General features: G+C 39.1%; 2 protein-coding genes and 1 pseudogene across 3 annotated transcripts in view; 1 reads left to right on the top strand and 2 right to left on the bottom strand.

The window, feature by feature from the left end:
* Window positions 1-1,273, bottom strand: part of SLC9C2 (solute carrier family 9 member C2 (putative)) — a gene marked incomplete at both ends in the record, with an annotated part of 96,686 nt that extends 95,413 nt beyond the window's left edge. Inside the window, 1 exon segment of the mRNA XM_082655214.1 lies at window positions 1,138-1,273. Coding sequence (XP_082511340.1) covers window positions 1,138-1,273 — 136 coding nt within the window.
* Window positions 1,274-7,796: 6,523 nt separating this feature from the next.
* ANKRD45 (ankyrin repeat domain 45) overlaps window positions 7,797-27,787 on the bottom strand; it is a 45,219-nt gene continuing 25,228 nt past the window's right edge. Inside the window, exons 3-5 of the mRNA XM_082665446.1 lie at window positions 26,622-26,716; window positions 25,458-25,596; window positions 7,797-7,924 (exon numbers count right to left, since the gene is read on the bottom strand). Coding sequence (XP_082521572.1) covers window positions 7,893-7,924; window positions 25,458-25,596; window positions 26,622-26,716 — 266 coding nt within the window. The 3' untranslated portion in view covers window positions 7,797-7,892. The remainder of the gene's footprint in view (window positions 7,925-25,457; window positions 25,597-26,621; window positions 26,717-27,787) is intronic.
* LOC309828075 (large ribosomal subunit protein eL32-like) lies at window positions 8,024-11,489 on the top strand (annotated as a pseudogene). Its single transcript has 2 exons — window positions 8,024-8,061; window positions 11,099-11,489. The product of its transcript is annotated as a large ribosomal subunit protein eL32-like (transcript).

The raw sequence follows: 27,787 nt of genomic DNA on the forward strand, positions 1-27,787 counted from the left end.
ACAGCACCTTCTAGTACCAAAAGGGACCAAGGTCACTAATGAGTGTTTTAAAGACCCCAGAGAAAGCAATTTCGTTCCCTGAAATGAGTAAAATTGAAGTTCTTCATGTGTATTTGCTTCGTTGTTTGTTTCTTTATAGTCTTCCTAGTTCCAGAAAGGATTTTAAAGCAGCTGACATTTTTCCCAAATAAAAAAATTTTTAAGGGGACTAGAAAATTTTCTCTAATCGCTAGCATTGAATTATGGAATAACGCATCTGTGTTTTTTAATACGTTATTTTATCTGCATGAGTATCATTCACCATACCTATTGAATTCTTAACCATTGTTTAAGAGTCCTTACAGGTGAAGCTTTTCCTATTCCCCACTATGGGGTGGGTGGGTGGTGCATCTTCCCTAAAGAAAAATCACATAAAAGCTATACTAGAATGGACAAAATTGATGATGTTAACTAAGCAAGTTGTAATCCATATATCTGAGTTCTATTTGCCCCATTTGCCCTCCCCTCATCCCAGATATTTTGGGCACGTTAGGCCTGGCAGGCCATCAGGCAGCCAAGCATGTGAGGCTCTCCCTCTCCCTTGTTACCAGAGATTCTGGACCATACCTTTATATTTATACTAATGACGATGCATTGTAATTATCTGTCTGCCTGTCTCCCCCACGAGAGGGCTCCTTGAGCTTAAGGACTATCTTATTCTCCACACTGCTGTGCTCAGCAAATGTCACTGAATGAAGGAGCACAGTATAGGTGATACTTACAAATAAATGAAACAAGACTAATAGCATTCAGTAACATCTTATAATTTCACTGGCCCCCTTCTTTTGTTATTGTTGTGATTACATTCTGCACTAGGAAAGGTTCAGAGGGCAGAGGAGAGATGAGGTATAAAAACAACCACCTTGGGGCTTCCCTGGTGGCGCAGTGGTTGAGAGTCCGCCTGCCGATGCAGGGGACACGGGTTCGTGCCCTGGTCTGGGAGGATCCCACATGCCGCGGAGCGGCTGGGCCCGTGAGCCATGGCCGCTGAGCCTGCGCGTCTGGAGCCTGTGCTCCGCAACGGGAGAGGCCACAACAGTGAGAGGCCTGCATACCCAAAAACAAACAAACAAAAAAAAAAAGAAACCAACCACCTACCTCCCAAAACAACAGTGGAACATACAAGAATTGGGAAATGCTCCTTTGTTGGCATGTAGTCAGCTGACCGTCCACAGAGTAAATCAGTCTGGTTACCTTCTTTTTGCACCCAGAAGGACACGTTTGCTTTTGCCATTGCTTTTTCAGTCCCAATTGATGAACCTGGATGAGAGTTACTGTTGACATTTTCACTAGTACAGACTAATCCGTTATGACACACAAAAAAGAAGAAAATGAGACTTGCCAGGACCCAATCCATCCACATTCTTTCTACCTAAGATTATACCATAGTCAGATATAAGCACATTTCTTCTTGCCACAAGGTACATGTTAATACTGCCTGTTCCACCTTTGCTCTAAGAACATTAACAGCAGTGTTAGTGTTTCTTCCTCATACTGCTCCGTGTGTACGGGGGAGGGATTGTATTGATTTTTGCACATACCATGTATTGTACGATTTTGCCTTCCCCACTGGACAGTGAGTTTCTTGAGGGTCAGGGCTGACTACTGATTTTCCTTAAGGCTGTGCACACAGTATGCGGCACACAACAGGCTCTCCATAAATATGTGATGAACTGAACTCTTTGAGGGGGAACTCTTTCTCCACGGGTACAAATCATTCTAGAATTTTCTTTTACTACTGCCATCCCTTGTCCCTTTTTTCTTCTCTCAGGCCCCTCCAAATCCAAAATGGCAAATGAGAAACAAGGTCAAAGCTGAGTCACGTCAGTTAAGGTCGGGGATGGGGAAGGATGTGAACTAACCTCAAAACAAAGGAAGAGACAAAAGTTGAGGTTTGCTCATATGGTAGCTTTGAGTGAATTAGGAAAAGTCTCCCTTGCTAACAACAGGGCACATGGCTTGGCACATGAATAACAGGCTGGACTTCAGCCCCAATACCCACCCCCATCACAGCTGCCCCTTTGTGGAGGACATAGCTTGCACAAATCTATGTGGGGTCCTGAGAAGAGCTCATTCCCTTTTTCTTTTCCTTGCAGCTAGAGTTAACCTAAAATTCCTGGAGGCTCCTGAAGTATCCCCATTATTTGTGGAGCTCATCTTTGGATATTTATTTTGCATTTGTTTGGTCTGCAAGCCACAATGATTTTGGTGTGAAGCAGAGGGTGGGCCAGAGATGGGATTCAAAACGTTGTATCTTCAAACCTGTCCCTCAAGTAGCACTTCACATCCTTGCCACCTTCACAGCCCACTCATCATTACAGCATCACTCTCAAATCAAGTTCTCTAAACTGTTAAGACCAGCAATACCTTCTGCCAAAGCTAAGCAGGTTCAGAGTTGAAATCAAGATGAAGGCACTCGAAAATCATAAAAAATGCTCAGCTCTGTGTCTGTTTGCCACAGACAGTACTGCCAACTGATTTCACATGAAAGCCATTTTCATGCCTAATTCCTATTGGTTTCTTGCCAACTTACTTTCATTCTGATTGGTTACACACATTATCCCCACCCCCAATCCAGAAGAGGCTAAGTGATCCCAGTTCCAGGGAAATTTGCATTTCTTAATGTTCAAGCTGTGTCTATATATACAACTGTTTTAACTGATTTTCTCTGCCTGATGTAATGGCTGAAATGGTCATGGACCATGCAGACGGAACTCCTCCTATACGGTTTCTTAATATATACTGTTTTTCTTTCTTCAACCCTAACCCTTTTCAACACTGCTTTGTCTCCCCTCTGACTCTTTCATTCATCATTTTCTGTTTTCTCTTTTTCCATCTCTCTTTTCTTCTCAGTGGAGTTTCGCCTTTTCCTCCTTAACTCCTATTTGTCATTGGGTTTTGGTCCTTGAAGAAACAATATCACCCATTCTTCACAGGACAAATGCATCCCAAATTCTGTGATGCCTAACATGATATCTTTACCTCAAATCTAATCATTAAAAACAAATACAGCATAAATTTAAACAAATGAACAAGCTATTAATTTGTAGTTTACTTTCAAGGAAGTTATTTTGTGACAATGAAATTCTACCCTCTCATCCCTGTGCCACACTAATCAAATCCTCTTCCCCTGGGCACCAAGGATAATACCACAGCAGTGAGATTACTAACTCTGTCGTCGATCTTCTCCATCACTATATCAAGGAAACGTGAACAAACAAAAGTCCCAATTCCTACTTGAGACTAAGTAGTATCAGTCAACAGCTCTATGTCTCCCTCTGACTGCAGCAACCACCACTGGCACTCACATGCCATTCCCCTAAAATAGATGCTTGACAGCATTTTGTTGCTGTCATCTGGTATGGTTCCTTTAAGCCACTGGGTCCACCCCTACCATAAATCCCAAGGACCATGTTGAAAAAAAAATGTCTTATTCTCAGGTTGTCTCCTGAGAGACCCATTCTTTACTCATTCCCATCCTGCCCTTACTGAACTCTTCTGGTTACCAAGTTCACTAACTTTTCTCCCATTTTCATCTTAACCTTATCTACATTGTTTGTCACCTTGATTTCTCTCCTCCTCAGGTCACTTTGAGTCATGTCCTTCCAGTTCTATCTAGTTCCTATCCCACTGCTGTCCTCTCAGGCTCACCTGGGTCACCTAGACCCTCCAGGTAAGACTCATACAGTTTCACATTTCCAAAGTCAGATTCTCCATGGCTTTTGGAAAAATACTCATACCTCAAGAAAACTTGAACAAAATTCATAGAGTCGCCTCTAGATTACATATAGTTCTGAGAGCTACAGATAGCACATAACTAAAATACACAGAGATGACCACATTTCTCTACATAACAGTATTTCCCATAGAGCAAAAAAGAAAGCAATAATAAATGTATATTTCACTATTTTTGGTAGAGCCAGTTGAACAGACGTTGGTGGCTTTGAATGTTGAGAGGTGAGAGGCTTTCCAGTGTGTTTCCCCCAAACTCCATCTTTTGACAATAGACTATACTGTCTAAGACAGGCACATGACAGGTTGATTAGTCATAGTTCCCCAACCCCCTAACACTGTGATTGGTTCAGAGCATGGGACTCAGACAAGACCAATCAGATGATGCCTTGATATATATACCATTATTGGGAGAGAGCTGCTCTCTTTCCATTTGAGTTTAGTTGTGGTGATGACTGCCTAGAACAGCTAGAGGCCACCTTCCCAGCTGCACTGAGAAAGCACACCTCAAGTCTGAGACTGAGAAAAGCTTTTCTGAGTCTGAAAGTTTCCATGACACACCACCTGGATATCTCTGAGGTCTTAAAAAATGACCTCACAATCCTGCCTGAGATTTTACCTTTTCTCAGAAGCCGTTTCTTAGTTTGAGAATTTTCTGCCATCTAGAAAGGCTAGAAATGAGAACTAATTTTATTTTCAAACCTAGCAAATACTGAATCCTTTATATTTCTTTTAAATGTTATTTGAAAACTGAACTGTTCCTTTTCAGCTCATCTCTCTCCTCTCATATTTTAGTAGGAGAATCCAGGTAGCAGTTGAACACTGGAAAAGTCCTTAGCAGGATCACTGAGCTCATTACTTAGACAAAAGTGTGGCCAAACTTACCACCATCACATAACAAGGGCCCCTTTTCTCCAGCTTCTAATGATATTTTCCTCTCTTTCCTGTAAATTCCCACTAATAGCCTCCTAGACAGCCTTAAAGATTCTGCTAATAATCTAAGGCTCTGCAGGCTTTCACTAACACTCCCCTCTGGCCCCTTCCAGCATCTGCCTACTACCCAGTCCCAAAATGGCAACGCCACATTTTAGGGTTTGTTATGTCAATTTCTCACTTCCTGGTTCCAAAATTTTTATGCTATACATTGCTGCATAACAAACAGACACAAACCTTAGTAGTTTAGAACAACAATCATTTATTTGGCTGAGATCAACAATTTTGGCAGGGCTCAACAGAGGCTTGTCTCTGCTCCATACAGCATTGGCTGTGGTGGCTCCACTGGAGGATCCACTTCCAAGATGACTCACCTGTATCACTGATGACTGCTGGCTGGAGCTCAGCCAGGGCCTCAGTGCCTGTCCATATGGGTCTCTCCAAGCCAGCATCTCAAGAGAACTAGGTAGAAACTGTATCACCTTTTATCTTTTATGATCTATGGAAATCACATAGTATTACTTCTACTGTAATCACAGGCCTGCCCAGGTTCATGATGAGAGAACAGAGACCCACCTCCCTATGTCAGGAATGTCATGATCGTGGGATGGGAGATGCGACCATCTTGGAAAATACAATCTATCACAAATTAGATGAAACATTGGGATGGACTATCAGCCCTTTATAATTTGGGGCATCATGGTAGCCTAAGTAGCAGTCTGACTGCTTTAGCTCAGTCTAGAGCAGTTCTCAAAGGGTAGACCATATGCCAGTTGTGATTCATAACAAAATTCCATCACATATAGCGAAATGAAAACATAAAAGTCTATAATAAAACTTAATTTATTCAACTTAAAGAGCAGAGCCTTACACTGAAATCATATCTTCCCCTTTTTTGGTGTTAATATGTCTTTTCTTCTCTTAAATGATAGCAATAACAGATAATAGCTGTTTTCTTAATGATGTCATACCAATCTCCTCCCTTTTTTATTTTTTTACAGTTTTCTAATCAATGAAAAAAAATACAAAAGCCTAAGGAACCACTATCTAGAAGTTATCAGAACACTTAATGTAGCCTTTGCTTTACTACCTCTCAAATAATGTGATTTTTAATTTACTAGTATGCACCTTGAAATAGTAATTAATTATTCTGTGGGTGTGTGGAAAAAGTCATGCAGCTACTCGAGTAATAGCTAAAACTCAAAGTATAAGGACCTTTCACACTCCTGTGAATATACTTATAATTCAATGCAACAATAGGTCACAAGACATATCGTATCTCTCAAAACATACTAAAGTAACAGATCTACAGATATAAATGTATATTCAGACTGTCACAACAATGAAATCTTTGAAATGAGATCCAGGAATTCCTTGGTAATCACCAGGTTCATATGCCTAAAAAGTAATGTGGCATTCAAGAAGAAAGTTTAAAAATAGACAATTAGAGAAGAAACTAGATATACAGTCATAATGCTCGACGTGTGTGTGGCTTGTCTTCTGGAGGAGCAGGAGTGGAAATAGGGCACTGACACTAGCAAAATATGGAGAAAAGGATTCAGGATTCATTTCTATTAAGGCAAACAAGCTTTATAGATGAATGAAGACTACTGAGTTCTATGAAAAACGTGGCACCGAAAGAGAATTCATTCAACTATTATTTACTAACTTACTATGTTACAGGTTCTTTAGGAATGAAGAAAAACAAGACAAAGCCCCTACCCTCAAAAAGCTCAATAGTTCACATGTGAACAATTAAATAGAATACAGTATGAAGCTATTAATGCTATGGGTGCCCCAAAGAAGGAGGGATTAATTCTTCCTAACACTGGGGATAGAGGTCATGGAATGGAGAATTACAGATTGCCTCGCCAAGGGTCAGGATTGACTTTTTTTCAGCTTTATTGAGGTATAATTGACAATATAATTGAATATTGTCATATTCAAGATCAAGGCTCAGAAAATGTAGAATTAGAGTAGAAATAACAAAAACGGCACCTGGCCTTTTCCCAAATTATTGCGGTGCTTAAAGATAATAGACTTCTCACAATCTACAATATTAAGAGAACGGAGCAAACAAAGGTCTTCTTTGCACTACTCCATAAACACCCACTGGATCTACCAGAGAGGGGAGTGAGAGTCATTGCACTTTTCTTCTGCTTAAGGCAACTGAAACTGAATTGCTCATACATAAAAAAAAAAATCTCAAAACTTTTAAATTTGTGAGACAGTGTTACCTCAAAATCATGGTTGAGAAAATGCCAACTGACAAGGAATTACTGAATTGCTCATTTCTTTTCCTTCCCCTCAACAACGAAAAACTAGCTTTCAGGATGGGACAAAGAAGAGAATAATTTTCTTTCTATAAAACTTTTCCGGAAAGTCACAGAGTAGTAGAAGGTTCAGGGACTCTTAGACAAAGTAGATAAAAGGACATTCCAAATCACTAATATGAAACCAACAATGATATCTAAAATGTAGGTAATATAAAACAAAAGGAAAATGGCAGGTAGTACAGATATAATAACTATATTGCTAAACCTACTGAGTAGGGGAAATCTAAATATAAAACTAAACAGATTTGTATTTATTAATTTAAAGACAAGGGTGTTAAAGATAAACAGGAAGATTTACTAAGAGACTATATCCCACCTTAAAGGTGAATTTTAATTTGGACATAAAAAAGTAATAGCTGTATAAGCAGAGGACCCTGATCCAAACCATCCTTAATATTTCCTTGCTCCAGAATGTCATCCCATAGCTTCCCTTTTGAGAGAGGGAGAACAAATTTTTCTTCTGGAAATGGCCAACATGTCTTTTTTTTTTTTTAATAGAATTCCTCACTTGAACAGAAATTTCCTGCCTCAGTTACACAGAAAACTGTTAGATTCTCTAAGTAGCTTTTAAAGCTTCCATATGGTCTTTGTGAGTGACTCACAGCCAAGTGCTCTCTGGAAGGAGTACGTGGAACTCACATGAAACTGACTTGCAGAGGCAGAGGCAAGGCCAGAGAGTCTGGACATAAGCATGCTGAATGGGGTAAAACGAAACGAGGGTGATTTAATTTCATACTTAAACATTTTTATAAAACCCCACATCTATTTAACTTCAGTCGGCATGAATAGGTTTGCCTTTATAGATATAGAAGAAGATGCGGCCTTTTATAAGACTTCTTTTCTGACCATGGCTTAGAATACAGATTTGGCACTTTTCACTTGACCTGAAAGGAAGCAGATTTTTAAATTACATTTAATTAGCTTGCTATAGCAAACAAAAATGAAGCCAGTTTTTAAAAACAATGGGCATGAAATAAATCATAATGTCCAAGGCTGAACCAGTCATTAATGAAACCTTGATGTTTGTATGTCAATTCAAGTATTCCCACCTTTTTTTTTAATATTTAAAGCTGTGAGATCACACTTATATAATCAGTATTACTGTTCCTAATTCAGCCATGTGAATAAACTGCTTAACCTCATGTGTCTGCACTTTCTTCATTGTAAAACAAGGGGGTCATTTCAGAGGTTCCATCAAGATCTAACATTTCTATAACACGAACATGCAAGATACTGGGGTGCTTGGAGGGGACAGAGAGGACTTGGGTAAAGAGGCAATTTTTTTTAATTGAAGTATATTATATTTACAATGTTGTGTTAATTTCTGCTGTACAGAAAGTGATTCAGTTATACATATATATGTATATATACATATATATTCTTTTTCATATTCTTTTCCATTATGGCTTATTACAGAATATTGACTATAGTTCCCTCTGCTATACAGTAGAACCTTGTTGTTTATCCATTCTATATATAATAATTTGCATCTGCTAATTACAAACTCCCAACCCATCCCTCCCCTACCCCCCCTTGGCAAACACAAGCCTGTTCTCTATGTCTGTGAGTCTGTTTCTGTTTCGTAGATAAGTTCATTTGTGTCATATTTTAGATTCCACATGTACGTGATATCATCATATTTGCCTTTCTCTTTCTCTAGGTCCATCCATATTGCTGCAAATGGCATTATTTCATTCTTTTTTACGGCTGAGTAGCATTCTGTTGCATATATGTACCACACCTTTATCCATTCATCTGTTGAGGGACATCTAGGTTGTCTCCATGTCTTGGCTATTGTTAATAGTGCTCCTATGAATATAAGGGTGCATGTATCTTTTTGAATTACAATTGTTTCTGGATATATGCCCAGAAGTGGGATTGCTGGATCACATGGCAACTCTACTTTTAGTTTTTTGAGGAACTTACATACTGTTTTCCACAGTGGCTGCAGCAATTTACATTCCTACCAACAGCACAGGAGGGTTCGCTTTTCTCCACACCCTCTCCAGCATTTGTTTCTTGTAGACTTTTTAATGATGGCCATTCTGACTGATGTGAGGTTGCACCTCATTGTAGTTTTGATTTGCATTTCTCTAATAATTAATGATGATAAACATCTTTTCATGTGTTTATTGGCCATCTGTATGTCTTCTTTGGAGAAATGTCTATTTAGGTCTTCTGCCCATATTTTGATTGGGTTGTTTTTTTGTTATTGAGTTGTATGAGCCATTTGTATATTTTGGAAATTAAGCCCTTGTCGGTGGCATCATTTGCAAATATTTTCTCAAAGCTTTTAAGTTTGATTAGGTCCCATTGGTTTATTTTTGCTTTTATTTCTACTGCCTTGGGAGACTGACCTAAGAAAACATTGCTACGATTTATGTCTGAGAATGTTATTCCTATGTTCTCTTCTAAGAGTTTTATGGTGTCATGTCTTATATTTAAGTCTTTAAGCCATTTTGAATTTATTTTTGTGTATGGTGTGAGGGTGTGTTCTAACTTCATGGATCTACATGTGGCTGTCCAACTGCCAGCACCACTTGCTGAAGAGACTGTCTTTTTCCCATTGTGTATTCTTGCCTCCTATGTCAAAGATTAATCAACCACAGGTGTGTGGGTTTATTTTAGGGCCTTCTATTCTGTTCCACTGATCCATATGTCTGTTTTTGTGCCAATACCATGCTGTTTTGATTACTGTAGTTTTGCAGTATTGTCTGAAGTCTGGGAGGGTTATGTCTCCTGCTTTGTTCTTTTTCCTCAGGATTGCTTTGGCAATTCTGGGTCTTTTATGGTTCCATATAAACTTTAGGCTTATTTGTTCTAGTTCTGTGAAAAATATCATGGGCAATTTGATAGGGATCGCATTAAATCTGTAGATTGCTTTGAGCAGTATGGCCATCTTAACAATATTAATTCTTCCAATCCAAGAGCATGGGATATCTTTCCATTTCTTTGAATCATCTTCAATTTCCTTTATTCATGTTTTATAGTTCTCAGCATATAAGTCTTTCATCTCCTTGGTCAGGTTTATTCTTAAGTATTTTTTTGATGCAATTTTAAAAGGGATTTTCTTTTTACATTCCCTTTCTGACATTTCTTTGTTCGTGTAAAGAAATGCAACCAATTTCTGTATGTTAATCTTGTATCCTGTTACCTTCCTGAATGCAATTATCAGTTCTGATAGTTTTTGTGTGGAGTCTTTATGGTTTTCAATATATAGTATCATGTCATCTGCATATAATGACAATTTTATCTCTTCCCTACCAATATGGATATCTTTTATTTCTTTTTCTTGTCTGATTGCTGTGGCTAGTACTTCCAAAACTATGTTGAATAGAGGTGGTGAGAGTGGGCATCCTGTCTTGTTCCAGATTTTAGCGGGAAGGCTTTCAGCTTTTCACTGTTGAGTACTGTATTGGCTGTGGGTTTGTCATAAATAGCTTTTATTATGTTGAGATAATATTCCCTCTATACCCACTTTCATAAGAGTTTTTATCATGAATGGATGTTGAATTTTATCAAACGCTTTTTCTGCATCTAATGAGAGGAACATGTGGTTTTTGTCTGTTATTGATGTGGTGTATCACACTGATTGACTTGCATATGTTGAACCAACCTTGTGACACTGGGATAAATCCAACTTGGTCATGGTGTATGATCTTTTTTATATGTTGTTGGATTCATTTTGCTAGTATTTTGTTGAGAATTTTTGCATCTATATTCATCAGAGACATTGGCCTGTAATTTTCTTTTTTGGTTGTGTCTTTGTCTGGTTTTGGTATCAGGGTGATAGTGGGAGTGTTCCCTCCTCTTCAGTCTTTTGGAAGAGTTTGAGAAGGATCGGTATAAGTTCTTCTTTGTATGTTTGGTAGAATTCTCCTGTGACGCCATCTGGTCCTGGACTTTTGTTTGTAGGGAATTTTTTTTATAACAGATTCTATTTCACTTCTAGAGATCAGTCTATTCAAATTACCTATATCTTTTTGATTCAGTTTTGGTAGACTGTGTGTTTCTAGAAATGTGTCCATTTGTTCTAAGTTGTCCAATTTGTTGGACAGACTCCTCGTAAAGCCCAACGTTGTCAAAAAGAGGACCAAGAAGGTCATCAAGCACCAGTCAGATCAATATGTCAAAATTAAGCAGAACTGACAGAAATCCAGAAGCATTGACAACAGGATGCACAGGAGATTCAAGGGCCAGATCTTGATGCCCAACATTGGTTATGGGAGCAACAAGAAAACAAAGCAGATGCTGCCCAGCAGCATCTGGAAGTTCCTGGTCCACAATGTCAAGGAGCTTGAAGCGCCACTGTTGTGCAACAAATCTTACTGTGCTGAGATTGCTCACATCTCCTCCAAGAACCACAAAACCATTGTGGAAAGAGCAGCCCAGCTAGCTACCACAGTCACCAATCCCAACACCAGGCTATGCAGCAAAGAAAATGAATAGAGGGCTTCCCAGGTGGCGCAGTGGTTGAGAGTCTGCCTGCCGATGCAGGGGACACCGGTTCGTGCCCCGGTCCAGGAAGATCCCACATGCTGCCGAGCGGCTGGGCCCGTGAGCTATGGCCGCTGAGCCTGCACATCTGGAGCCTGTGCTCCGCAGCGGGAGAGGCCACAACAGTGAGAGGCCTGCATACCGCAAAAAAAAAAAAAAAAGAAAGAAAGAGAAAATGAATAGATTGCTCATGGGCACATTGTATTTGTGTTAATAAAACCATGAAACTTGACCAAAAAAAAAAAAATCTGTGTACTGATTTATTTAAGTAATTTACTTTCCAATTGTGATTTTCTCTTTCCTATAGATTCTTGCTTCTTTTCTATTTAGAGAAGACCTTTCAATATTTCCTTTAGAACAGGTTTAATATTGCTGTATTCTTTTAGCTTTTGCTTGTCTGAGAAATTCTTTATCTCTCCTATTTTAAATGATAATCTTGCCAGGTAGAGTATCCTATATTGCAGATTTTTCCCTTCAGGACTTTGAATATATCTTGCTACTCCCTTCTGGCTTGCAACATTTCTGTAGAGAAATCAGCTGATAGCCTTATGGGGGTTTCCTTGTAATTAACTCCTTGTTTTCCTCTTGCTGCCTTTAGAATCCTCCCTTTATCTTTCACTTTTGCCATTTTAATTAGAGTATATCTTGGTGTAGGTCTGTTTGGGTTCATCATGTTTGGGACCCTTCGTGCTTCCTGTACCTGGATATGTTTCCTTCTTTAGGTTTGGGGAGTTTTCAGCCATAATTTCTTCAAATACATTTTTGATTCCCTTTTCTCTTTCTTCTCCTTCTGGGATGCTTATTATGTGTAGACTGGCGTGCTTTATATTATCCCATAGGTCTCTTATATTGCTTTCAATTTTTTTTCATTTGGCTTTCTGTCTGCTGTTCTGATTGGGTGATTTCCATTATTCTAACTTGCAGATCACTTATTTGTTCTTCTACATTATTCAATCTGCTACTTATTGCCTTAAACTCAGCTTTCATCTCAGCAAATAAGTCTTTTAATTTGTCTTGGTTCCTCTTTATAGTTCCTGGTCCTTTTTACAGTAATCTGCATTTCTATCAATAGCCCTTCTTAATTCCTTCAGTATTTTCAGTACCTCCTTTTTAAACTCGGTGTCTATTAGACTGAAGAGGTCTGTTTCATTATTTGTTCTTTCAGGGGAATTCTCTTGATCTTTTAATTGGGAGTGGTCCCTCTCATTCTTCATTTTACTTATATTTCTCTTACTCTATGAGTTTAGTAGAAACAATTATCTACTGTGGTCTTGGAGGGCTATTTTTATGTAGAAGTGTCCCTGTGTAGCTTGTGTGGGTTTAATATTTTTGGTGCAAGGGCTGTTTTTTAGTATGGATGGCTGCCACATCTTTCCTCAGTGTCTGCTGGCTGTTATCCCACTGACGGGGATATGACTGATGTTGTGGAGAACAGAGTAGGTGTTGGATGTTGAACGGGGCCTCCTCTTTGCTCTGTGGTTGTTACAGCCCTGCTGGGGGCAGGGTCTGCTCCCTAGTTGTTGGCATAGAAGCCCCCAGATCCATTTCTAAGCTGCAGTGTGACATAGGCAGGATTGGAGCGCTCCCACTGGAAGAGAAGCCACTGAGTATTCCTCCATCGGAGCTGTCCATCGGGGAGTTCACTCTGTGATGTCACCTGTCACCCACTGCATGAGCTCACAAAGTACACTGTTGTGCACACTACCCTCGGCCCCGCCTCCACTGTGGGAATGCAGGCTATCAGCCCTGGTGCCCCTCAGGCGCTGTGATCACAAAGCCACCAGCACAGATCCATAGGCGTCAATCCACTGAAGTCAGGTACCAGGACCACAGCAGTTGCGCACCTGGACCTGCCATGGGAGCTAGGGAAGTAGCCCAGACTCTGGCCCCACCTCCATGTGCATGCAGCCACAAAGCCCACAGCTGCTAAGGCCAGACCCGTCCCAGCCATAGGAGCACCCGTTGTCCACTCGGATGCCCCACAGGCACTGAGTTTACAAAGCAAGCGGCGGTGCTGTGGATCACATGCCATGGGGGGAAGGCTCTGCTTTCCACCCCGCCTCCACGTGTGGGCAACCTGCTGGTGCTTGCATGCTCCCAGAGCTCATAGAGGTGGCAATGAGAAAGAGGCTGCTATGGCAAGCCCCACCCCCCACTTCACTTATGCATTAACAATGGGGTTTCAATGGCGGCACACACTGGCCGTAAGCATGCCAAAAGTGAGGTTGCAATGGCGGGTCCTATCCTTCTCTTCGAGTGCCTCTTAACAATGGCACTTCACTTCTACGGTGGGCCAGGCTTCTTCCACATACATCCTGCAACATACATCCTGCAACATCCTGGTTGCAGCCCTTACCACACTCCAGGCCCTTCAGGCTGCCTCCGCAGGGTTAACCCCAGTACTCTCCCCAGGTCTGTCCTCTGAAGCCCGAGTTTTTGCAAACAGCCCTCACATGTAGGTCCACATCTCGGACTGGGGACTTCAGCAAGGCAGCACAGATCCTCTGTGCCGGTCTCTCTCTGTTCTTCCTGCTGCAAACCAGCTTCTACGCTCTCCTCCAAGCCTCTGAAGCTCCCTTTCTGTCCCAGGTGATCTCTCCACCAGTGCGGGGGCTTCCCAGGGTACGAGAACCTTTCCTCTTTCATAGCTCTCTCCCAGGGGCACAGGTCCTATCCTGCTTGCTTCCTTTTTTTTTTTTTTCTTTCATCCTACCCAGTTACATGGAGATCTTCCTCGCACTTCTGCGTGTCTGAGATTTTCTGCCAGAATTCAATAGGTATTCTGTGATAACTGTTCCACATGTAGATGTATTCATTATGTATTTGTGGGAAAAGGTGAGCTCCACATCGTTCTATTCCACCATCTTGATTGGAGCCTCTGCAATTCTTCCTCAGAGATGAGAAGGGAAGGAGGGAGGGTTGTTGGGCCAGACTAATAATAGTGGTAGCTTGGGGGGGAAAGGTGGGAAGTGAACTGTATAACCAACAACTCGTCTTAACCATCTCATTCCTGGACTATACTGGTCTCACTCTCTCTGGTCTCTTCTCCCACCAATCCATTTTGCAAGGACAGCCAGATTATTCTCCACTACTTAATCCCTCGTCTCTCCTACCCCAAACAAAGCCTTTAATGGCAACCCACTGCATTGAAAGTAAAGTCCAAACTTTGAAGCTTATAATTCAGTACTTTTTAAAAATTTATTTATTTTATTTTTGGCTGTGTTAGGTCTTCATTGCTATGCACGGGCTTTCTCTAGTTGCAACGAGCGGGGGCTACTCTTCATTGCAGTGCATGGGCTTCTCATTGCGGAGGCATCTCTTGTTGCAGAGCACAGGCTCTAGGCACACGGGCTTCAGTAGTTGCATCGCGTGGGCTCAGTAGCTGTGGCTTGTGGGCCCTAGAGTGCAGGCTCAGTAGTTGTGGCACACGGGCTTAGCTGCTCCATGGCATGTGGGATCCTCCCGGTGCAGGGATCGAACCTGTGTCCCCTGCATTGGCAGATAGATTCTTAACCACTGCACCACCAGGGAAGTCCCTAATTCAGTACTATTAATGAAATGATCACAAGCTAACTTTCCAACCTTATTTTCTACTCTTCCTTAAAGTGTACTCAACTACAATCAGCCAGATGGATACTGACCACTTCCTTAGTCCCATATTTCAACTTTTCATCATTATGTTGTGTTTCATTCCAGAATTCCCTACATATTCCACCTTGGTTACCTATCCTTTCAGGTAATTCCTCTTTCTTCATGATGCCTTCCCTTTATGCTTAGGTTTCCCTGAACATACACAGCTCTTAGTTTATCTTTTCAAGTAGGCATGTTTACTCACAAAGTGGTTGGTGGACTCCTTAAAGACAAGGATGGTGCAAAGGCATCTATTTCCCTTCAGGGGACCTAGGAGAGTGCTATGTGTATGCTCATTCAACATTAGGTACAGTTGGCAAGGGACAGTTTGTCATACTACCTAGAACAGATTCAGTGCCTTAACCTTTAAAAAACCATGGCTCCTTTCGATAAACATAAAAATTTTAAGTACTGGGTATCCACATACAAAAGAATGAAGCTGGACCCCCTAGCTCACACCATATACAAAAATTAACTTAAAATGGATCACAGACATGTTTAGACATAAGGGCTAAAAAAACTACAAAACTCTTACAAAAAAACATAAAAGTAAATATTGGTGACCTTAGATAAGGCAATGTTTCTTAGATATGACACAAAGCACAATCAGCAAAAGAAAAAATAGATAAATTCGACTTCATCAAACTTAAAGCCTTTTGTGCTTCAAAGAACACAATTAAGAAAATGAAAAGATAATCCACATAATGGGAGAAAATATTTTCAAGTCATATATCTGATAAGAGACTTGTGCCCAAGATACATAAAAACCTTTACAATTCAACAGTAAGAAGAAAAATACATACATGTGGAGACTAAACAACATGCTACTAAAAAACCAATGAGTCAATAAATAAATCAAAGAGAAAAACAGAAAATACCTCAAGACAAACAAAAATGGAAACACAACTTTCCAAAATCTATAGAGGATGTAGGAAAGGCAGTTCTAAGAGGAAAGTTTATAGCAATATAGGTATACCTCAAGAAACAAAAATATCTTAAATAAACAACCTAACCTTCCATGTAAAGGAATTAGAGGAACTTCCCTGGTGGTCCACTGGGTAAGAATCCATGCTCCCAATGCAGGGGGCAGGGGTTTGGTCCCTGTCGGGGAACTAGATCCCACATGTATGCCACAACTAAGAGTTCACATGCTGCAACTAAGAAGCCCGTGTGCTGCAACTAAGAAGCCCACATGCTGCTACTAAGAAGCCTGCATGCCACAACTAAGAAGTCCGCATGCCGCAAATAAGATGTCCACATGTCAGAATTAAAGATCCCACATACCACAATGAAGATCCCGCATGCCGCAACTAAGACCCAGCACAGCCAAAATAAATAAATACAATAAATAATAAATTTAAAGTACTGTCATTTTAAAAAAAGGAATTAGAAAAACAAACAAAGCCCAAAGTTAGCAGATGGAAAGAAAAAAATAAATATCAGAGCGAAAACAAACAGAGATCAAAAAACAACAGAAAAGATCAATGAATCCAAGAACTGGTTTTTTGAAAAGGTAAATAAAATTGATAAACCTTTAGCCAGGCTCATCAAGAAAAAAAAGAGAGAAGACCCAAATAAACAAGAAATGAAAGAGGAGAAATAACAACTGCTATCACAGAGATACAAAAAAAATCATAAGAGAATATTATGAACAGTTACATGCCAACAAATTGAACAACCTAGAAGAAATGGTCAAATTTCCAGAAAAACACAACTTTCAAAGACTAAATCAAGAAGAAATAGACAATCTGGACAGACCAATCATTACCTGTGAAATTGAAACTGTAATTTTAAAAACTTCCAGAAAGCAAAAGACATGACTAAATGGCTTCACAGAAGAATTGTACCAAACATACAAAGAAGAGTTAATACCTAACCTTCTCAAACTATTCCAAAAAATTTTTAAGATGGGAGAACACTCCCAAATGCATTCTATGATGCCACCATTACCCTAATACCAAAATGAGTCAGGATGGCGGTGTGGGAAGACTCCAAGTTAGCATCTCCCCACAACTAGGGCACCTGCCAGCCGCTGGTGGGAAACCCTGACGCCCAAGGAGATGGGAGGAACCCCCAAGTGAAATGGTGGGACTGAGAGGGGAGGAGAAGTCGAAGCCAGACAGAATCAGCACCGCTGAGGCCGGGAGATCAGGACAGGCAGGCGGGAAGAGGCTTCCAGGAGGAGTGGGAAAGCAGCAGAGGGCAACTGCCCCACCCATTCGAGCCCAGGAAGCCTCCTGGGCTCCCAGGTGAGGTCCCCCACTCTCTGAGACCAGGGGTGGTAGGCAAGCCTGAGCACCTTCTTTTGTGTTGAGGCTAAACCCCGCCCCCCACAGCCCCCAGGGCCTTTTCCAGCCCTGTGGGTCCTGAGCATAGGCCACGCCTACCACCCAAACCTTGCCCTTGCTTAGGCCCTGCCCTCCATAGCTAAGGCCTCCCCGCCTTTTTCCTTTTTTCTTTTTTTTTCTTTTCCCTCCTCTTTTTCACTATTGTGGTACAGTTGTAAATTCTGGTTGTTTAGTTATCTACATTTTTATTTTTGTATTCTTTCTCACATATCTGTTAGTTTACTAGTTTAATTCTATTTTTTACTTTGTTATGATTCTCTCTTTTTTTTTTGCCACCCCACGCGGCTTGCAGTATCCTGGTTCATGAGCCGGGGGTCAGGCCGAAGCTCCTGCACTGAGAACTCCGAGTCCGAACCACTGGACTAACAGAGAACCTCAGTCCCCAGGGAACATTCATCAGAGTGAGGTCTCATGGAGGTCCTCAACTCAGCACCAAGACCCACCTCTACACAACAGCCTACAAATTCCAGTGCTGAAAGCCTCAGGCCAACCAATCACCGAGACGGGAACACAATCCCACTCATTAAAAAAAAGAAAAAAATGAGACAGCAAAAAAATATGTCACAGATGAATGAACAAGGTAAAACCCTACAAAACCAAACAAATGAAGAGGAAACAGGCAATCTACCTGAAAGAGAATTCATTGTAATGATAGTAAAAATGATCCAGAATCTCAGAAATAGAATGGAGGCATGGAATGAGAAAATAAAAAAAAATTTAACCAAGATCTAGAAGAACTAAAGAACAAACAAATAACTGAAATGAAAAATACACTAGACAAAATCAATTAACAGAATAACTGAGGCAGAAGAACAAATAAGTGAGCTGGTAAACAAAATGGTGCAAATAACTGCCAAGGAGCAGAATAAAGAAAAAAGAATGGAAAGAATTGAAGACAATCTCAGAGATCTCTGGGACAACACTAAATGCACCAACATTTGAATTATAGGGGTGCCAGAAGAAGAAGAGAAAAAGAAAGGGTATGAGAAAATATCTGAAGAGACTATAGGTGAAAACTTCCCTAACATAGGAAAGGAAATAGTCACCCAAGTCCAGGAAGCACAGAGAGTCCCATACAGGATAAACCCTAAGAAAAACACACCAAGACATATTAATCAAACTAACAAAAATTAAATTCGAAGAAAAAATATTAAAAGCAGCAAGAGAAAAACAAAAAATAACATACAAAGTAATCCCCATATGGTTATCAGCTGATTTTTCAGCAGAAACTCTGCAGGCCAGAAGGGAGTGGCAGGATATACTTAAAGTGATGAAACAGAAAAACCTACAACCAACATTACTCTACCCAGCAAGGATCTAACTGAGATTCAACAGAGAAATCAAAAGCTTTTCAGACAAGCAAAAGCTGAGAGAATTCAGCACCACTAAACCAGCTTTACAACAAATGCTAAAGAAACTTCTCTAGGTGGGAAACACAGAGAAGAAAATGACCCACAAAAACAAACCCAGAACAATTAAGAAAATGGTAATCAGAACATACATATCGATAATTACCTTAAACATGAATGGATTAAATGCTCCAACCAAAAGACACAGGCTTGCTGAATGGATACAAAAACAAGACCCATATATATGCTGTCTACAAGAGACACACTTCAGACCTAGGGACACAAACAGACTGAAAGTGAAGGGATGGAAAAAGATATTCCATGCAAATGGAAATCAAAAGAAAGCTGGAGTAGTAGCAATACTCGTATCAGACAAAATAGACTTTAAAATAAAGACTGTTACAAGAGATAAGGAGGGACACCACATACTGATCAAAGGATCAATCTAAGAAGAAGAGTTAACAATTATAAATATTTATGCACCCAACACACAAGCACTTCAATACATAAGGCAACTGCTAACAGCTATAAAAGGGGAAATCAACAGTAACACAATAATAGTGGGGGACTTTAACACCTCACTTACACCAATGGACAGATCATCCAGACAGAAAATTAATAAGGAAACACAAGCTTTAAATGACACAACAGACCAAATAGATTTAGTTGATATTTACAGGACATTCCATCCCAAAACAGCAGATTACACTTTCTTCTCAAGTGCACATTGAACATTCTACAGGACAGATCACATCTTGGGTCACAAATCAAGCCTCAGTAAATTTAAGAACATTGAAATCATATGAAGCATCTTTTCTGACCACAACGCTATGAAATTAGAAATCAATCACAGGGGAAAAAACATAAAAAACACAAACACATGGAGGCTAAACAATACAATACTAAATAACCAAGAGATCACTGAAGAAATCAAAGAGGAAATCAAAAAATATCTACAGACAAATTACAATGAAAATACGACAATCCAAAACCTATGGGATGCAGCAAAACCAGTTCTAAGAATGAAGTTTATAGCAATATAAGCCTACCTCGAGAAACAAGAAACATCTCAAATAAACAATCTAACCCTACACTTAAAACAAGTAGAGAAAGAAGAACAAAGAAAACCCAAAGTCAATAGAAGGAAAGAAATCATAAAGATCAGAGCAGAAATAAATGAAATAGATACAAAGAAAACAATAGCAAAGATCAATAAAACTAAAAGCTGGTTCTTTGAGAAGATAAACAATATTGATAAACCATTAGCCAGACTCCTCAAGAAAAAGATGGAGAGGACTCAAATCAATAAAATTAGAAATGAAAAAGGAGAAATCACAAATGACACCGCAGAAATACAAAGGATTACAGGAGACCACTACAAACAACTATATGCCAATCAAATGGAAAACCACAAAGAAATGGACAAATTCTTGGAAAGGTACAATTTTCCAAGACTGAACTAGGAAGAATTAGAAAATATAAACAGACATATCACAAGTAATGAAATTCAAACTATAATTAAAAATCTTCCAACCAACAAAACTCCAGGACCAGGTGGCTTCACAGGTGAATTCTAACAAACATTTAGAGAAGCACTAACACCCATCCTTCTCAAACTCTTCCAAAAAATTGCAGAGGGAGAAACACTCCCAAATTCATTCTACAAAGCCACCATCACCCTGATACCAAAACCAGAAAATATATCACAAAAAAAGAAAATTATAGACCAATATCACTGATGAACATAGATGCAAAAATCCAGAACAAAATACTAGCAAACAGAATCCAACAACACATTAAAAGGATCATACACCATGATCAAGTGAGATTTATCCTAGGGATGCAAGGATTCTTACATATACACAAATCAATCAATGAGATACACCATATTAACAAATTAAGGAATAAAAACCATATAATCACTTCAATAGATGCAGAAAAAGCTTTTTACAAAATTCAACACCGATTTATGATAAAAACTCTCCAGAAAATGAGCATAGAGGGAAACTACCTCAACATAATAAAGGGCCATATATGACAAACCCACAGCAAGCATCATTTTCAATGGTGAAAAACTGAAAGCATTTCCACTAAGATCAGGAACAAGACAAGGATGTCCACTCTTGCCACTATTATTCAACATAGTTTTGGAAGTCCTAAAAGAAATAAGAGTAATCCAAATTGGAAAAGAAGGAGTAAAACTGTCACTGTCTGCAGATGACATGATACTATACATAGAAAATCCTAAAGATGCCACCAGAAAACTACTAGAACTAATAAATGAATTTGGTAAGGTTGCAGGATACAAAATTAATGCACAGAAATCTCTGGCATTCTTATACACCAACAATATAAAATCAGAAAGAGAAATTAAGGAAACAATCCCACTTACCATCGCAACAAAAAGAATAAAATACCTAGGAATAAACCTGCCCTAGGAGGCAAAAGACCTGTACTCAGAAAACTATAAAACACTGATGAAAGAAATCAAAGATGACATAAACAGATGGAAAAATATACCATGTTCTGGGATTGGAAGAATCAATATTGTGAAAATGACTATACTACCCAAAGCAATCTACAGTATCAATGCAATCCCTATCAAACTACCAATGGCATTCTTCACAGAATTAGAACAAAAAATTTTACAATTCATATGGAAACACAAAAGACCCCAAATAGCCAAAGCAATCTTGAGAAAGAAAAATGCAGTTGGAGGAATCAGGCTCACCCACTTCAAACTATACCATAAAGCTACAGTAATCAAGACAGTATGGTACTGGCACAAAACCAGTATAGATCAATGGTACAGGATAGAATGCCCAGAGATAAACCCACGCACATATGGGCACCTAATTTACGACAAAGGAGGAAAGAACATACAGTGGAGAAAAGACAGCCTCTTCAATAAGTGGTGCTGGGAAAACTGGACAGCTACATGTAAAAGAATGAAATTAGAACACTCTCTAACACCATACACAAAAATAAACTTCAAGTGGATTAAAGACCTGAATGTAAGACCAGACACTATAAAACTCTTAGAGGAAAACATAAGAAAAACACTCTTTGACATAAAGACACTATTTGCATATGACAAGATACTTTATATAGAAAACCCTAAATTCTCCACCAAAAAACTATTAGAACTAATAAATGAATTCAGTAAAGTTGCAGGATACAAGATTAATATACAAAAATCTGTTGCTTTTCCATATGTTAATAATGAACTATCAGAAAGAGAAAGCAAGAAAACAAGCCTGTTTAAAATCCTATTCAAAATCGCATTAAGAAAACCTAGGAATAACTGTAACCTCAGAGGTGAAAAACCTATACTCTGAAAACTATAAAACATGAATGAAAGAATTTGAAGATGATAAATGGAAATGGAAAGACATCCCATGTTCCTGGATTAGAAGAATTAATATTGTTAAAATGTCTACACTACACAAAGCAATCTACAGATTAATGCAATCCCTCTCAAAATACCAATGGCACTTTCCACAGAACTAGAACAAATCATACTAAAATTTATATGTAACCACAAAATACCCCAATTTTCCAATGCAATCTTGAGAAAAAAGAACAAAGCTGGAGGTATCACATGCCCTGACTTCAGAGTATACTACAAAACTACAGTAATCAAAACAGCATGGTGCTGGCACAAAACAGAAAATTAGATCAAGGAACAGAAAAAAGAGCCCAGAGATAAACCCAAGCACATATGGTCACCTAATTTATGACAAAGGAAGCAAGAACGTACAATGGAGAAAAGACAGCCTCTTTAATAAGTGGTGCTGGGAAAACTGGACAGCTACATGTAAAAGAATGAAATTAGAACATTTTCTCACACCATATATAAAAATAAACTCAAAATGGATTAAAGATCTAAATGTAAGACCTGAAATGATAAAACTCCTAGAACACAGCATAGGCAGAACACTGGCATAAATCACAGCAATAATTTTTTGGATCTGTCTCCAAAGGCAAAAGAAACAAAAGCAAAGATAAACAAAGGGGACCTAATTAAACTTAAAAGCTTTTGCACAGCAAAGGGAACCATGGTCAAAAAGGAAAGACAACCTACAGAATATTTGCAAATGATGCAACCAACAAGGGGTTTTTATGCAAAATATACAAACAGCTCAGACAACTCAACATCAAAAAACCAAAAAGTCCGATTAAAAAATGGGCAGACCTGAATTTTTCAAAATTCAGACATTTTTCCAAAGAAGACATACAGATGGCCAACAGGCATACAAATAGACACTCAACATCACTAATCATCAGAGAAACACAAATCAAAACCACAATGAGTTATCCCCCCACACCTGTCAAAATGGCCATCTTCAAAAAGTCCATAAATAACAAATGTTGGCAAGGATATAGAGAAAAGGGAACCCTCTTGCACTGTTGGTGGGAATGTAAATTGGTGCAGCCACTGTGGAAACAGTACGGAGATTCCTCAAAAAACTAAAAATAGAACTACCATATGATCCAACAATTCCACTCCTGAGTGTATATCTGAAGAAAATGAAAACACTAATTCAAAAAGAAACATGCATCCCAATTTTCATAGCAGCATCAATTTACAATAGCCAAGATATAAAAGCAACCTAAGTGTCCCTCAAGAGATAAATGGATATGGAACTCCCTGGTGGCCCAGTGGTTAGGACTTGGTGCTTTCACTGCCAGGGCCCAGGTTCAATCCCTGATTGGAGAACTAAGATCCCACAAGCTGACTGGCATGGCCAAAAATAAAACCAAAAAAACAAAGCAAAACAAAGAGATGAATGGATAAAGAAGATGTATCGGGGGTGGGGGTGTGTGTGTGTGTGTGTGTGTGTGCGTGTGTGTGTGTGTGTGTGTGTGTGTGTGTTTATATATGTATGTTTACTCAGCCATAAAAAAGAATGAAATTCTGCCATTTGCAACAACATGGATGGACCTAGAGGGTATTATGCTTAGTGAAATAAGTCAGAGAAAGTCATATGCTCTATGTTATCACTTACATGTGGAGTCTAAAAAAATTTTTATAAAACAAATGAATATAACAAAACAAACAGACTCACAGATATAGAGAACAAACTAGTGGTCACCAGTGGGAGAGAGAAGATGGGAGGGGCAAGATAGGGGTAGGGGATTAAGAGATATAAACCACTACACATAAAATAAATAAGCAACAAGGATATATTGAACAGCACAGGGAAGTGTAGCCATTATTTTGTAGTAACTTTAAATTCTATTAAAATATTGAATTACTATGCTGTACACCTGAAACTAATATATTATTATAAATCACCTATACTTCAATTAAAAACATAAGAAGACAACTCAACTTAAAAATGGGCAAAAGATTCAGAGACATTTCTCCAAAGAAAATATACAAATGGCCAGTAAGCACTTGAAAAAATGTTTAACGTCACCAGTAATTAAGGAAATGCAAATCAGAACTACATTAAGTTACTTCATACCCACTAGAACAGCTAAAAAAAATTTTTTAAGATAATAACAAATGTTGATAACAATGTGGAGAAATTGGAATCCTCATATATATTGCTTATGGGAATGGAAGTTTGGAAAAAGTTTGGCAATTCCTCAAAAGGTCAGAAATAGAGGTACTATATGACCCCAGCAATTCTACTCCTAAATATATACCCAAGAGAAATGAAAGCATGAGGCCACACAAAAATTTGTCCACAAAAATTCATGGCAGCATTATTTATAATAGTCAAATAGTAGAAACTCAAGTGTCCATCAATTAATGAATGGATAAAGTTGAATCCATACAATGGACTATTGTTCAGCGATAAAAAGGAATACTGACACATATTACAACATGGATAAACCTTAAAAACATTATGCAAAGCGAAAGAAGCCAGATACAAAAGGCAACAGACTATATGATCTATCTCTGAAATGTTCAGAACAGGCAATCCATAGAGATAAAAAGTAGATTAGTAGTTGCCAGGGACTTGTGGAAGGGAGGAATGGGCAGTGACTACTAACAGATACGGTGTGTCTCTTCGGGCTGGTAAAATGTTCTAAAATTAGACAGTGGTGATGATTATATAAATCTGAAAACCGCTGAATTTTTCATTTTTTAAATGGTGAATTTTATGGTATGAGAATTCTATCTCAATAAAGCTGATATTTTTAAAATCTTAGGTACACCTGCCACCAAGATTCTGACAGTGCACCTTCTCCACTGACAGGACAGTATTCCCACAATAGGTTTTTCAAACTATAGAGTTACATTACTGAAAATGTTTTTTTCAAATTCTGCCGCTCTATCTCCTTGAAGGACATGTCTTCCTGGTTGAAAATCACTGGTCAAAACTATAGTAAATTACATAAAATTAAATGATTAATGATGGTAATAAGATTAGTACTAGACATTCTCTGTAGAAATAACTCTGTCATTATTTTTATTATTAATATTGTAACTCAATGAAACTGAGTTATAGATTAGTGCCTGTAACAAGGTTAATGGCTACTTAATGAAGATTGTTGAAATCAGATTATCTCAGAAATAACAACATTGAACCTAATTTTCATCTTTTCTGACACTCAAACCATTTTTATCCAAAACTTACGTGGTGTAGCCATTTTTGTGAAGATAGGAGTCACAATATCTTCCAATTGCTGTTTCTGCTCAAAAAGCTCATTAATGGAAGCTTCTAAATGGGTTTCCAGCCATTCATTTTTTATACGGCATGCATTGAGGATGGTATTCTAGAGACAGTAACAAAGAATTTACCTTCCACTTGTTTATTTAAAAATAAAACTCTATATAGTAACTCTAAACCAGCACTGTGCAACAGAACTTTTTGTGATGATGGAAATGTTCTGTATCTGCATTGTCCAATACAGTCACCATTAGACATACATAGCCAAGGAGCACTAGAAAAGTGGCTGAGGAACTGAATTTTTAATTTTATTTAATTTTAATTAATTCTAATTTAAATAATCTCATATGGCTAGGGGCTACTATATCTGACAGTGCAGCTCTAACATTAGTGGAATGTGCGTATAAAGAAACTCATAATCTAGAGTCATGAAGCCTTGGGCCAGTCTACACCTTCTCCCTAATTCTTTATTTTCAATGAGCCTGTGATAAAGAAAAGTGTTTGCAAAGGTTGGAAAAAAACGGGTGGATGGTATGAGCTGCATGCAACTCAACGGGCAATGCCGAGGATATTTTATTCTTTCTCAGGTGGTTCACAGAAGAAAGTGCAAGAAATGCAAAAAGAGCTTCACCTCACTGAAAACCTCTCAATTTGCATTGCAGAACCATCTCTTTGCACATGAGCAGCAAACTGCTGATATCTGATTTAAGATGTTCATTACTCTATAGTTTGTAATAATATAGAGACACGAATAAATGTATATGCAAAAAAATAAAAAATAAAATAAAGGGCTTCCCTGGTGGCACAGTGGTTGAGAGACTGCCTGCCGATGCAGGGGACACAGGTTCGTGCCCCAATCCGGGTAGATCCCACATGCCACGAAGCGGCTAGTCCCGTGAGCCACGGCCGCTGAGCCTGCGCGTCCGGAGCCTGTGCTCCGCAACGGGAGAGGCCACAACAGTGAGAGGCCCGCGTACCGCAAAAAAAAAAAAAAAGGAATAAATGAAGGAAGGGAGGGAGAAGAGAGCAGTGAGGACCGCTACCTACCTCTAGTGCATTAGTGTAGAAATTAAAGATACAAGGCAAAAATCTCGGAAGACTTCAGAGCAAACTATAATCACAATGCAGTACCTTGTCTTCCTTAAAAAGCTTCCCTGGTCCCTTTGCTGTATCTGTAACAATTGCAGAGACGTTTGCGATATATTTTTTTAGCGCCAGCCTTGCATCTGAAAGAATAGAACAGTAAAATGCATATTAATAAGACAAAGACCAAAAAATATGCATGACAAACATTACATGCTTGTAATGTACATTTATATCTCCAGAGTTTTATAAAGACTGTATAGGAGATTTGTTGCAGTTGTTTTCCTTGGGGAACTTCAAAAGGATAACATTCAACTAGCACAGCACTTTGGGGCACTCACTGTATTCCTAGAATTGCGCTAAAATTTTTAAAGAGCAAATAAACATAAAATGTGATACCCGATACCAAAGAGACTATAGTCTATCAAAATACCTACTCTGGGGAAAGGAACAAAAAACATTTCCAAGAGAAAAACTGTCACTTGCTTTACCCTTCTTTATCCTTCAAAATAAATTCAAATAGCTTCCCTCTATAAAAAAAAAAAAAAGTGTTTAAAATAATTCCATTCTCTATAGCACACGTCGCAAAATTTGCAAGACCTGTTTAAACAAAATTACAACACTTTGAGAGAAATAAAAGACTCAAGTAAATGGAAAGCTTTACCATATTCTTAGACAGAACAACTGACTATAGTAAATGGTAGATTAGCCTCAAATTAATTTAACAATTGATGTATTCGTTTCCTGTGGCTGCTATAACAAATTGCCATAAATTTGGTGGCTTAAAGCAACACAAGTTTATAGTTTATCCCCTTACAATTCTAGAGGCGAAAAGCCTGAAATCAGTTTAGCTGATTGTGTTGGCAGGGGAGATTCTTTCTGGGGGCTCTGAAGGGAGAATCTATTTTCTTGCTGTTTTCAACTTCTAGTGGCAGCCTGTACCCCTTGGCTGTGCCTCCTTCCTCCATCTTCAATCAAACTACACCACTCCAATGTCTAGCTCCATCATCAAATCACCTTCTCCTGGGCTTCCCTGGTGGTGCAGTGGTTGAGAGTCCGCCTGCCGATGCAGGGGACGCGGGTTCGTGCCCCGGTCTGGGAAGATCCCCCATGCCGCGGAGCGGCTGGGCCCGTGAGCCATGGCCGCTGAGCCTGCGCGTCCGGAGCCTGTGCTCCGCAATGGGAGAGGCCACAGCAGTGAAAGGCCCGCGTAC

Source organism: Grampus griseus (genome assembly GCF_964374135.1).
Source record: "Grampus griseus genome assembly, chromosome: 1".
Taxonomy (NCBI): domain Eukaryota; kingdom Metazoa; phylum Chordata; class Mammalia; order Artiodactyla; family Delphinidae; genus Grampus; species Grampus griseus.